The sequence below is a fragment of the Tasmannia lanceolata genome, unplaced genomic scaffold (assembly GCF_043159265.1).
Source record: "Tasmannia lanceolata isolate RefF3 unplaced genomic scaffold, GAP_Taslan_0.1 ptg000008l, whole genome shotgun sequence".
In the NCBI taxonomy this organism is placed as follows: domain Eukaryota; kingdom Viridiplantae; phylum Streptophyta; class Magnoliopsida; order Canellales; family Winteraceae; genus Tasmannia; species Tasmannia lanceolata.
The window spans coordinates 64,133,862-64,146,846 of record NW_027518685.1 but is presented as its reverse complement, the minus strand read 5'-3'; the positions used below and the strand labels follow the sequence as shown (position 1 = coordinate 64,146,846).

Below are 12,985 nucleotides of genomic sequence, written 5' to 3'. Positions count from 1 at the left end.
TCAGAAGTTTAAGCTTCTCAGATCTGAGAGAGAGAGGTCGGATATCGTTTTAAAATTTTTTTTGTTGTCGATATTCTTCTTCGGTAAACTCAGGCGAGCTCCGGCCTTCCATTTTGCTGTCGCTTCTTCGATTTTCTCGTCATCAATCACGAGAAGAGCTCTGAGTAACAGGTTAGATCATTGTTTTATCAGCTATTCTACTTTTGTTTTACTTATAGATCCTTCAGTTTTGATCGATTTTTTAAAAAAAAATAAAATAATAATAAATAAATTAGTAAGGTAAATCACAAATGATTTGCAAGTAACTCCAATGCTAGTATCTTCTTCTTTGATTTATTTAAATTGTTATGACATGCTTGTGATTTTTAATATTTTGCTAGGATAGATGAGATGATTATAAATAATTTCTTTACTTATTTACCTGTAAAAGTCACCGTTGAGTAATTTTAAATTCTGTAATGATTTGAGTCCTGTTAATTAGGATCTTTTGTTTTTTTTTATTATTATTTATTCATCTTGTTTTGAATTTAGAGCGTAACTTATGATAGAAATTTCATATCAATGCAAAACATTTGGTTTGTAAATTAGGAGCAAATTATGGTGTTCGAATTGCTTACCTTAGGGCTCAGTTCATGTTGAGGCTTTTATTTGGAATGTATTAAAATGGAAATTAATTTTGGTTGACATATTAGACATGAATCTTCTGTCTAAAACCTGCTGTTCATATCAAAATATTTATGAGCTTCATTTGTTTAGTCTGATGCTGTTCTTCAGTAGTCTTGATGTATCAAGTGATAGGATTTTCTTAATATTTCAATTGTATTTGATTCATTTATAGCCTTTAGTTGACTGGTGATGTGCTCTCTGTTATTTTGTAATGAAAAAGATATTCGAATAGGTAATTTCTATTATACATGGCCTCAGGAAGTTCCCTTTGTTGTTAAGATTATAATGTCATACATGTCATGTTTGGTAATCACGTAAATTTAATAGAGTCTTCAGTTGATAAGGGAGCCTGCTAGTACTGAGATAGTTATGTACTCCCAATGATGTTGCAAGATTATTAAACTAACACCCTGAAGTTGCAAATACATTTTGTCAGCCACAGCTGTCAAGATTTCAATACTTCTATTGCTTTTCTTTTCTTTTGGGGGATGATAAAAGGGTGAGGAGCTTTTTACCATTACGGAATATGAATGGGGGTTTATCAGGGCTAATAGTTAATGAAGACCATTTTGCTTTTGTTTTGAAACCTTCTTCAATTAGACAGTTCTCATCCATGTTGTCAAAATCCTGCTTTTATTCTATTGATGACAAAGACAGCTGCTTGTCTACGTCTCATTTTTTTTTTTAACAGGTGATGATTCTTCCATATGAGTGTCTTGTGATAGTGGTGTTAAGAAGATTTTTCTAATAGTTGTATATGCTGTAGAGGTGGGACTGTGAAAATTATTTTGTGAGCTTGTATTTTCAGTGTGTTGATAAAGAAAAATGAAGCGAATTTGGGACAACTTGTAAAATATATATATATCTACTAAGATGTGGAAAGTTAATGTCTGAAGAATAAGAGAAATCACATGGTTATGTTCTTATTGTCTTTACATTGGTTAGAAAGACTGGAAGAGTGCAAGCAATTAAGGAAATGCGGCTGGTGTAATAAGAGGCTGATATTTATACTACATTAAATTTTGGAATATCTGAATTGTTATATGCTGTTGATTGTAAATGCTACCTGTTTATTCTTATAATTTTAATTGTTTTGTGGTGTATATTGACTATATAAGTGGTTGAGTAAAAAGTTTATAGTATTATAAAAATTTTTGGTTCATGTTAGTATCAGGCCATGTATTTCAGTCATATTAAGTCAATGCTTCTCATGTATGGTGATGATTTATATTCTCCTTTTGAGTAGGCTATATCATTCTATAATTACTAATTGGTTAGGTATGATTTTCCATTGATTCCTTACCGGTGATTGTTTGAGTCTTTTGGCTGATCTTCGCATCCAACATTTCTTTGAAATTTGGTCCCATTTTTTTATGTTCAGTTTTTTTCTAGTAAGGCTGGGTAACATAAGAGGCATAGTCGAATATTTTGTCTTAATTCTTTGTCCAAGTTCTCCCCTGTCTCTAGCATATTTCTGAATGAATACAAGGAGATGTCCTTGTCATGAGTACCTGGTTATCAGGGTGTATATGTGGGATGTAGATGTAATTTTTTTTTTTTTTATATATAAGACTTTAAAATTCTGGAAATATAGAGATACATCCAACTTATGTATTCCTTGAATAGAATTTTATCACTGTGAATCCCTTGTTTAATCGTGACTTTGTATTTTGGCATGAGTGGTGCCTGCTATTGGAGTCTCTTGCATATTTGGTATTCCTTCTAGCTGAAGACAATGTTAATATAATTGATTTCTTATTGTTTGATTAAGCTTTATGTTTAACTAATTGATAAATAGGTTGTGTATGGAATATTTAGAATGATAAGGTTTAGTTTATGAATCATTAGAAAAATCCTTGAATTGATTGAAGTTAGGTTTATGAGTAATAATTATAAGAGAAATGAATAGTCAAATTTAGCAAAAGAAAATCAAATGAAAATTATTATTCCAGAATGATAAAATTGTCATTAGTGGTTTGAGTAATTCCTATTCTCACATTTTACTTGCTCTGAGTTATAGCTTACTATTAAGATATAACTTTATCTTCCAATTTACAGTTTATAGAGGTTGCTTATCTTGATAGCTACACTATACATAAATTCCAAATGATGAATTTTTTATAGGTTGGTAAATAATGCAAGTCTGCCTAGTTAATTGCTAGATGTAAAATGTTTATCCAAAATAAGAGAATGGGGTGTTCTTTGCTTGTGAGAAGTAATGATTTCATTAGAAATGATTTGAGTCACTCATGCATTTGTGCATGGCGAATGGCCATTTGATGAGTGGCAGCCCTCACAATTTTCATATGCACAGTCCTCTTATAGTTGTGATTGCTAATAGACATCTCTCATTTCTGCCCTGTTGTGCCATTGGTTTGACTCATTTCAATGCACATTTCTGCCCTGTTGGAACCATAGTTGGGGTTCATTTCATGCACATAATTGCTCATTAACTCTGTTCAAATATGTATAACTGCTGTCCATTGATTGGTCTGCTGTCCTCTGATTGTCTGTTGTATGTTGTTTAAAATGCCACTCATTAATTCTTTTTTCACAAGCGTATAACTTCTGTCCACTGCTATATATGGCTGCTGCCCAAGATTTTAATTCAAAGATACATTAATTTTTGTCTATTGCTACATATAGCTGCTGCCCATATTTTTAGTTCAAAGACACATAGCTGCTGTCCATCATTACCTACACTTTATAGCACTTATAATTGATCACATAGATTTCATTTCCTTTCATTTTTTTATTATACTCATTTCTTTTAATTTAAATAAATTGTTAATAAGAAGAAGGAGATCAGATGACTACTCTATTCGATATTATCGACATGGGTACTGTCTGATCTCAAGGCGGGATTAGAAATATTATCATGTGTATATGATATCAGATGATTACTTTGGCATCATCTGATTTCATTGGAGTTCCCGTATTGGGGTTTGTGGTTGGTTTTGAAGTGTTTTGATATTGTTTTTACTTTATTAGGCTATCCAGCGGCTGGTCTGGACTAATTAATGTTATTTATCATTTTATGATTGCCATTAGATTGTATATTTTTCTTTGCTTAGCACTTGATTTATTCTTAGAATAAAATTTGCGATTATCTGGTAGCCTTTTATTCTCTTTTTGATAGACTAACACAGTCTTTTTGATTTTTGTTAAATTCTTTAGATATTAGAATTCCCTCTCGTTGCAAGGGCGATGAAGGCGCTAGCCCAAGCCCATCTCTAGGGGACTTGCACAGTCCGAATAGCATTCTATTTTCTCAAAAGACTTGCCTAGTCTTTTAGATCCAAATCTTTGGAGACAGGCATTGTCTCATTAATGAATCAACCTGAGTTAACCTCTAGAAGACTACCTCTAGTCTCATAAGTCTTAAACCCTCCTTTTTGTGCGTCGTTTGGTTTTGGGAGAACACCCTACCCGGCTTGGCAACATACCCCTTACCCTTATGGGTATTGGGTTGCACATTTGTTGCACCCTAGGGCTAGGTAGCTGTCCGGCCCGGCTGGGTGTTTTACCTTTGCCAAATTTGCACAAGGTCTCTTTTTCCTTGTTAGTATTTTTCTCTATCCTACCTATATGTCTAAGAGACTTGCCCAGTCTCATTAGCATCTTCCTCTTTGTGCATCATTTGGTTTTGGGAGAACATCCTACTCGGCTTGGCATCATACCCCTTACTCTTATGGGTATTGGGTTGCACATTTGTTGCACCCTAGGGCTAGGTAGCTGTCCGGCCCGGCTGGATGTTTTACCTTTGCTAAATATGCGCGAGGTCTCTTTTTCCTTGTTACTTGTGAGCTTTATCTTAGCTTGATAGTCTCACTAGCACCCTTCTTTATCTCTTTTTCTTTTAGGAGACAGGCTTTGTCTCATTAGCACCTCCTTCTTAGAATCCTATTTTCAGAGTCAGTCCTTAGCCTAGGAGTCTGTCCTTAGCTAGAGAGTCTGTTTTTTTCTTTCAGGAGTCAATCCTATCATCATAGGGGTTAGGATTTTATCCAACCTCTCATCAAATCTTGTGTTTTTCTATCCGCTCTTGTAAGGTATAGGATGCTGTCCAACCCTTGCAGAGTTGTTATTCTGTTCATTTCCCTCCGCAAAGCATAGGATGCTGTCCAACCTTTGCGGGATATCAGGAGTCTGTCTTCCCCTTATGATGATAGGATTTGTCCTCCTTGAGTCAAAAACACTTAAAAACAACAAAAATACCTAAAAAACCAAAAATCTCAAAAATCTTGAGTCATTAGGAGTAGTTAGGAAATCTGTTTCGAACTACGTTGGCTTGATCCTCTTCCACGAGGTACGTAGTGCAGCTTGAGATTCTTATCTCAGGTCCAGCCAAACCTTTGTAAATAAATCATTTACCCATTTTAAGAAAAAATACCAAAAATCTTCAAAACCTTGTTTTCAACAAGATCTTCCTCTAGAGTTAGGAGTTTGTCCTAGATAAAGAGTTTTAGAGTTTTGAGTTTGTCTTTGATGTGTTGTGTGGTTTGTTTGTGTTTGTGTTAGAGTTAGGAGTTTGTCCTAGAGTTATAGGAGCGCCTCCGTCCAGTCAGTGGCGATTCATATCGCCGACTGATGATTAAGTCTTGGGTACGCTAGTGATCCCATTGTTTCCCTTAGGGCGTACAGCCTAGCTACACATAGATTATAGGAACCACCTGCATTAGCTTAGGGCTAACCTGCATTTAGTTAAGGCATATAGGGTGTCCTAAAATCTATAATCCATTGAAATTTAAATAATCATACAAGAAGCTTTAAGAACTAGTCCGGTCTTTTAGATCGAGTCTAGGATAGAAGTCTAGATGTCTTAAGCATCATAGCTTAGAATAGGTGCGAAGAACTACGTTGCCTTGATTCTCGTGGAGGCGGGGATACGTAGGCTTCTTTGGATGAACATCAGATCATCTAAAGACTCGGGCCTAGGTATAGATTAGAGTCTTAGGGTTGTATAGTATCGAGTCATGTTTCTATGTTTTGCAGTGTTTTCTTACTTTATTGCGCAGACCTTATACTTTTTTGGTGTGTCGTGCATGTATTTGTTCATCAGAACTTAGACACCCATTAGGCATGTCACTTATAACCTAGCTATGCTTAGGTGACACATGTTTCTTTTATTTTATCTTGTGTGCCTTTGATTTCATCTCCGAGACATGCATGATTAGATAGACGTCTTCTCGGAGATATTCATTCCCATTCCATATGATCTTCGCCCAAAGCTCTTCAAAATTATTAAGTAAATGGCATAAAAGACCAGGTGTTTGCACTTGGGCGGATGAGGTGCTCTTTAGACCTTCCGAATTCGTAACCAGGCACGAACCTTATTTTATATCTCTGGTTATCCGTTGCAACAGGGCATAGTATGGGATCCAGGGCCCATTTGCTTTTTTCCTTGGATGGCGACTCTTTTTTTGTTTAAGGTACGCCTCGAATCTGGGCTAGTCCCCGAATCGAGAGGTATCTCACCTTTGTATCGCCACTCATGCTGTGAGGGGCATTATTCTTTCGAGAGTTCCTTGGTAAAGCTCTCCATTCACGTGGATGATCCTGAGACTGACTCGCGTGGGGGCACACGTCCCTCACCGCCGACTCTCTCGGATCGGGGTCCACAGGCTGGCGACTCTGCTGGGGAGTTCTTGGAACATTGCCTAACTCTGTTAAAATGCCATTTGTTGCTAATTTTGAAGAATTTTGAGCTAAAATCATTATAAATGGGAATTTAATTGCTTAGAATCCAGGGGCACCAGATAGGTGTTTAAAATAAGGGATTCACACACTGCACAGCATACATCATTTTGTTCTTTATTTTCTTTTATTGATTTTCTTATTATTGGCTCCACGGGATAGATATAATGCGTGCCTCATGGGATATCACTATCCAGATGGTGCTGTTGTATCTATTACCAAGCTATGCGCCAGTGCTGCAGTCGTAAACACTCGGTGTACTTGTGTTTACAGCAGCCGGTGAGCAATGAAGCATACTGTATATAACACTCGGTGTACTTGTGTTATATACTTAAAGTATGGATCATATGCATAGTACCTGATAGAGTCCGGAGCTCTATTTTCATTTTACATATATTATGTACATGGATATATTTGTTGATTTAGTAAAACCCAATTAGGATCTGCATGTGCTTATATATATATTGCATTCATATAAGGACGAACATGTGTTGCTTACACATGTTGGAGCTTAGATTTAGGAGCCATGTCCTATTCATAGATTATTGCAGTTCACCTTATGTGGCTACAGACGCAGTCCTAATACACTCACATGTCTGTCTTGAGTCAAGCTTCTTGACTCTATGGAATCATTATTTAGGGCTGGTGCCCCTGGTTAGGGTATATATGTATATATCTATATTTTGATTATCAGATTAGAGCCTACTCATTAGTGAGGCTTCCTTATCTAATCAAATTAGTCATATCAGTCCGTTCTTCGGATCTAGACCCGACCAGTGGCTTTTACTTGCCCTCTCATGGTCGTAGCCTATCTTTTGCTCTATTCATTGAGATTTTTGTCCATATATCTTTTGATTATAAGATCAGGACCTACTTTCTAGTAGAGATTCCTGGGCTTGAATCAATCAATCGTGTATATTCATTTTTCAGATCTGAACCTAGCTAGTGGCTTCTACCTGTCACACTCATAGCTATAGTTTATTCCTTGACCCAGTGATGATAAATATTACCTGTTTTCATCCTTCAAATGCAAACCTCATTTATCCATTCTTTTGTTGTATTACTCAAATTATTGTTCGTCCTGTCTTAGATATGGTCGATAGCTTGTCTGCTGTCTCTATGACCATAGTCTATCATTATTGATCTTCTTGATCGTACATTTTTGTCGTCCACCTTTCAGATTTAGATCCGGTCTATGATCTACTTTTGTCATTTTATGACCGTGGTCTCTTCCCTGAGTTTCTGATCACCTTTGATCATCAATGGAACATTTGATGTCGCCAATTATATCCTTCTTGTGATTATTGGTTAAGTCCATCTTTATTCTTTGTTTATTCCAAGTTATTCTCCATTCCCTAATTATCCCATCCTATTCTTTGTGTTTAGGTTAAATCATGGCGAATAATTTGTTGAAAGGCTGGATAAGCGAGACTATTGGGGCTCTTCCGCTAGAATCCTCGGATAGGAGTATGGCTGATCGGTTCATCTGTGCCTTCAGTCATTTGAGTGTTTCCGATATAAATTGGAAGTTTCTCCAAGCAGCCGCTAGATCCTGGGATCCTAATCTTCATGTTTTTCGATTTGGATCATTCGAGCTTTGTCCTATATTCGAAGATTGGTGTGCTTTATTAGAGCTCTCAACAGATGGACTTTGGATACAATCTTCGAACATAGATTCCTCTCATTCCATTTTTTGCAAGCTATTCAAAAATCAAACCGTTGATGCACTTTCATGCTTAACGGATACGTGTGTACAAGTTCAAAACCTCATCACCCTTTTTTCTGAAAACGTCGATCCTACTAACTCTCGTTTTCAGAGTTGTCGACGCAATGCTTTGATTTTTAGTGTCTTTGCGCGATATGTCATTCGGAAAAACCCTCGTGTTGCTCCGTTAACCTTGTTAACTATGGTAGACCAAATTAACAAAGGGAGGAATCCTATCCCTACCATGTTAGCAGAGACCTTCTTGGGACTAGATCTTATTGCTTCCCAAGAGATCAAGGACAATTTCTATGGATGTGTCAAGTTGTTGTATGTCTGGCTTAGTGAAAAACTTCAAATTCTTCAGCGACAAAGCCAAAATCCATATACCCTGAAGAATTTCCATACCTGGAAACCAATAGCCCATCAACCTCAGTCCATCGATGAATGGCACAATTGGTTGCAACATGTAGAGGAGAGTCAGTTTCGCTGGGTAAGTCATTCATGTTTCCATGTTTTTACTAGCACTTACCCGCATTCATTTGTTTACCTCATGGGTACCGAGAAATCTTCCTTTTATGCACCCATGCGAATTCTCCACCAGATTACGGGAATTCCGTGTCCTCCCGGAATCATAGTCCCTCCTCTTTGTGAAGATCTCACTCCTGACCTTATCCGATCCATTGTGGCTGCTTGGGGAAACAAAAATATAGAAAGGAGGTTAGGCTTATCTCGCAAATTCCGACGTGGAGAAATATCGGAAGAACCTGCAAGTCGGAGGGCTCGGATTGAGGAGCCTTGAAGATCCGTATCATGTTTTGTTATTCTGATTTCTGCATTTCCCATTTTTGTCAGTCTGTTTATCCAGTTGTGATTAGAGATTAATATTTTTCATCCGTTGTAATCACAATTTGAATTTTATTAATGAAAGTGTGTTTTTGCCTCTTTTGTCATTGTTTGATCAAAATAGTTTATCTCGATTGTCAAAATTTTAATCTAGTGTTTATACTTCCATTACAGGGATTCTTGATTGAGCAACCATTGCTCCTAAGAAAATCCTTGTTTCAAAATCAACCTGGTCCCGTCAGTCCGCTGATTCCAGGCTGAGTCGTTTTTCTTCCTCACCAATTTCTTTTACCTCCCCTGCATTACCTTTCTCCAATCTCCAGGAAATCCCTTCGCCCGTCCAATTTCCTATCGCACAGATGGCTGACTCTGGAAATGCTTTGGCCGAGATGAGTGAGATGATGAAGGCTATGCTCCAACAGATGAATAACATGAATGAAGAGATAGCACGTCTGAAAAATGACAGAGAGTCTACTTCCAGAGAACATGTAGCTCAGCACCCATCAGTTATACCTCCTCCCCCCCCTGCAATGGCCGGGCCTGCGGTCTTGAACGTCGAAGACGATCTTGATAATGAGCAGTATGAAGAAGAGAATTGTCATCCTAATCTAGATAGAGCCAATAAGGGCAAAGCAATATCGGATAGGATGGATAGGCTGGCCCAAGAAATGGAAAACATAAAATTCCAAGGCCCGAAAAAGTTGAACATGGCAGATTTTATGTTATACCCAGGAGTCACACTACCTCCTAGATTCAAGGTGCCGGACATGGATAAGTACGATGGGACAGGTTGTCCTAGAAGCCACTTAATGTCTGTCCTTCCGCTCCTTCAACAGCATGGTTTATCTCCAGATCAAGTTGCTCTTCTGTTCCCTAGATCCCTCGTTGGAGTGGCTAAGAAATGGTTCTTGAGCCTAAAGTCTGAAGAGATCCGAACCTTGGAAGACATTGCAAATAGGTTCGTCGAGCAGTTCTCCATGGAGGAGGGGATCGATGTGACCAAGAGAGATCTGAAGGCTTTGAAGCAGGGCCATAATGAAACCTTCACTTCCTTCATCCGTAGATGGAGAAGGAAAGCTGCCCAGATGACTCATCGGTTGTCAGATGAGGATCAGATCAAGATTGTGGTGAAAAATCTATCACCACAATATTACCACCATATGGCTATCCAATATTTCCTTGATTTTAACCATCTTATTAAGACTGGGACTCAGATAGAAGATGCATTGGCTAAAGGCCTGAGATCTAGAGTACCATCTGATGGCAGAGAAGGGAAGCGACCTGTGATGGCGCCGAAAGAGATCCATAATGTCAATTATGTCAGGCCGCCACCACCCAGAGTAGTTACTGAAGTAAGAAGGCCGACAATGGAGCAGAAGCCTCTTCGTCATTTCGATCCCCTTCCGTATTCTTTGTCCGTAGCTTTGAAGAAGCTATTGAAGGACAAGAAGATCAAGTTGCCTGACATTAAACCTCCTCCCAACCCGTTGCCAAGATCCTGGAGAGAAGATCAATTCTGTGATTACCACCGTAACACGGGCCATATTACTGATAGGTGTTTAGCTTTGAAACACCAAATTCAAAACATGATTGATAGGAAGGAACTGTCAATCGAGTTACCAAATGTAACTAGAAACCCCCTTCCTACGCATGCAATGCCGCCTCCATCCTCGGTCAATGTCATTTGCGCCGAGGAGTCTATCATTGATCCGGCTTCCTTCATATGTGCTGTGGAATCCGAAGAACCCTATGTCTGGAAATTTGAAGAAGGAGATCAGTTGGCAGAATCCGAAAGGCCATATGTTTTATCCTGGAACGATCCTGATGTGGCTGGGCCATCAAACCAGTCATATATTTTCCAGTGTGAAGATGAGGAGAAAGATTCTGAATCTCTATATGTCTTAAGGGTGAGTGATGATGAGGGAGAAGAAATAAAAACCCCTTACACCCTTAAGATAGAAGATGAAGATTTGTTGCTCCCGAACGATCAATGTGATGAACTCCGCCACGTCACACGAGGTGGACGAGTATTTAAGCCAGCTGAACTCAGAGTTGATAATCCAGCTGAGGTTGCAAGAGGGGTTGACAATCAGAAACAGAAACAGAGGCTTGAGGAAGAAGAAGACAATTTGTTGAATCAGCTCAAGAAGACACAAGCTAATGTGTCCATTTGGGGTTTATTGATGGCATCGCCGAAGCACAGACAGGTTGTACTTCGTGAGCTGAACTCGTCCCAAGTATCTGTTGAGATTACTCCAGATGAGTTGGTCGGCCTGGTAGCCATGACCAAAGCTTCAAAAGCTTTGTCTTTCTCAGACGAAGATTTGCCGTCAGAAGGGAAGGACCATACTCGTCCTCTCAAAATTACCCTGCTTTGCAACCAGAAGAAAGTCTCCGAAGTACTGGTAGACAATGGGTCAGCTTTGAACGTGTGTCCTTTGAGCACTGCCACTACTCTGGGTTTTGGGCCTGAAGACTTCATTCCGTCTGAGCAAGGCATACTGGCATATGATGGGACTCGAAGAGATGTTATTGGAACATTGGCTACTGAGATTGTCATTGGAGGAGAAACCTTTGACATTGAATTTCAGGTGTTAGATATCAAGACTTCTTTTTGTCTGTTGCTTGGTCGACCTTGGCTGCACAAGGTTGGAGTTATCCCTTCTACGCTTCACCAAAAACTGAAATTCATTCGAAACAATCGGGTGATCACTGTCAAAGGAGATCCCGAGCCAGAAGTTGGACAAATATCTCAAGAGCTTGTTACTGAAAACACAAGAGATATCAGTCTGACAGGATTTTCAGTGGAAGTTTCGGCTATCACCATGAAAGAGGCTATGAGTGAAGAAATTATGTTTCTCTCTAGCACCAATACTCGGGTAGTCAAGATGATGCGCCGATTTGGGTATCTCCCAGGGGCAGGTTTGGGAAAGAATATGCAGGGTCCGACTGAGCGGCCCGAGTTGAAAACATCTGATGGGTTGTTTGGGTTGGGATATAAGCCGACTCGCAAGGAGGTGCAGGAAATGAGAGCCTACATGTTTAAATGGGCAGAATGTCGCCGCAAAGGCTTAGAGTTTCCAATGGGCCCTTTCAGCAAAGTCATGAATGGTAGATTCCGAAAAGAGGGAGCTGATTGCCCTTATTATGGTTTCTCAGAGCCATGGTATGATGAGAATGGGACCAAGCTGCTGGGTCTTGAGATTTTCTTTGCGGATGAGCTGCCAGCGGAATTTTACAGTAAGCAGATTGTGGAGTCAGTTGTAACAGAGGAATCAGACTCAGATTGGGTTGAGAACTTTGAGCCAGATCTCCTGAATTCTTTGTTTCAGACCGAGGCACCAGTCATTGCTATGATTGGAAGAGACGCACCTTTTCTGAACCCAAAGGACTATATCACCCCAGCCGAGGGACCTCTGGATAACTGGACCTCACAGGTTATACCCCAAGTAATCCCTCAGTACGTTCCAGTCCCTTCAAAAGAGTCAGTTATTTCAAAATATGTGTCAGTTTCTGAGTCCGTCCCAGAGTCTGTCATTTCTAACTTTTCTTTTGATGCAGGTACTGTAGAGGTCGGGTCTACCTCTGGAGTAGATGACGAGTCTGTCCTTGATGGTGTCGAGTCCAAGTCTGAGGACGTATTCATTGATTCTTCGTCTGTGTATATTTCTGATTGTGTCGATACTGATGTCGACTTATTTTTTCATTCTGTTTCAGAGTCTGTAACGCCTGATGTGGGCAAGTCATCTGATGTAATCATTCATTCTGATGAAATAAAAGATTCTTTTGCTTACATTCCTGTACTTGTCTCTTCTACTGATCCTGCTTCTAAACCTGATCAAGTAACTAAATATGTTTATCAAGACTCCCCCTCTAATGAGGTAGCCGACGAAACTCCCCTTGAAATCAAATATATGATTCAACAAGAGGAGAATCGACGAGCTAAACCACTTGAAGAGGAAATTGAAACTGTAAATATAGGTGATGAAACCTTAATTCGGGAAATACGAATTGGCAAAATTTTATCTCCTGAGGAGCGTGAAGAATTAATCACCTTGCTAAAAGAGTTTAAGG

At 39.0% G+C, this 12,985-nt stretch overlaps 1 protein-coding gene across 1 annotated transcript; it reads left to right on the top strand.

Moving 5' to 3' along the window:
* The first annotated feature begins 9,342 nt into the window (after positions 1-9,342).
* Positions 9,343-12,481, top strand: LOC143883155 (uncharacterized). Its single transcript, XM_077386508.1, has 5 exons — positions 9,343-9,538; positions 9,644-9,906; positions 10,126-11,466; positions 11,854-12,255; positions 12,473-12,481. The coding sequence occupies exons 1-5, from the start codon at positions 9,343-9,345 to the stop codon at positions 12,479-12,481; spliced, it is 2,211 nt and encodes a 736-aa protein (XP_077242623.1).
* Positions 12,482-12,985: the final 504 nt, after the last annotated feature.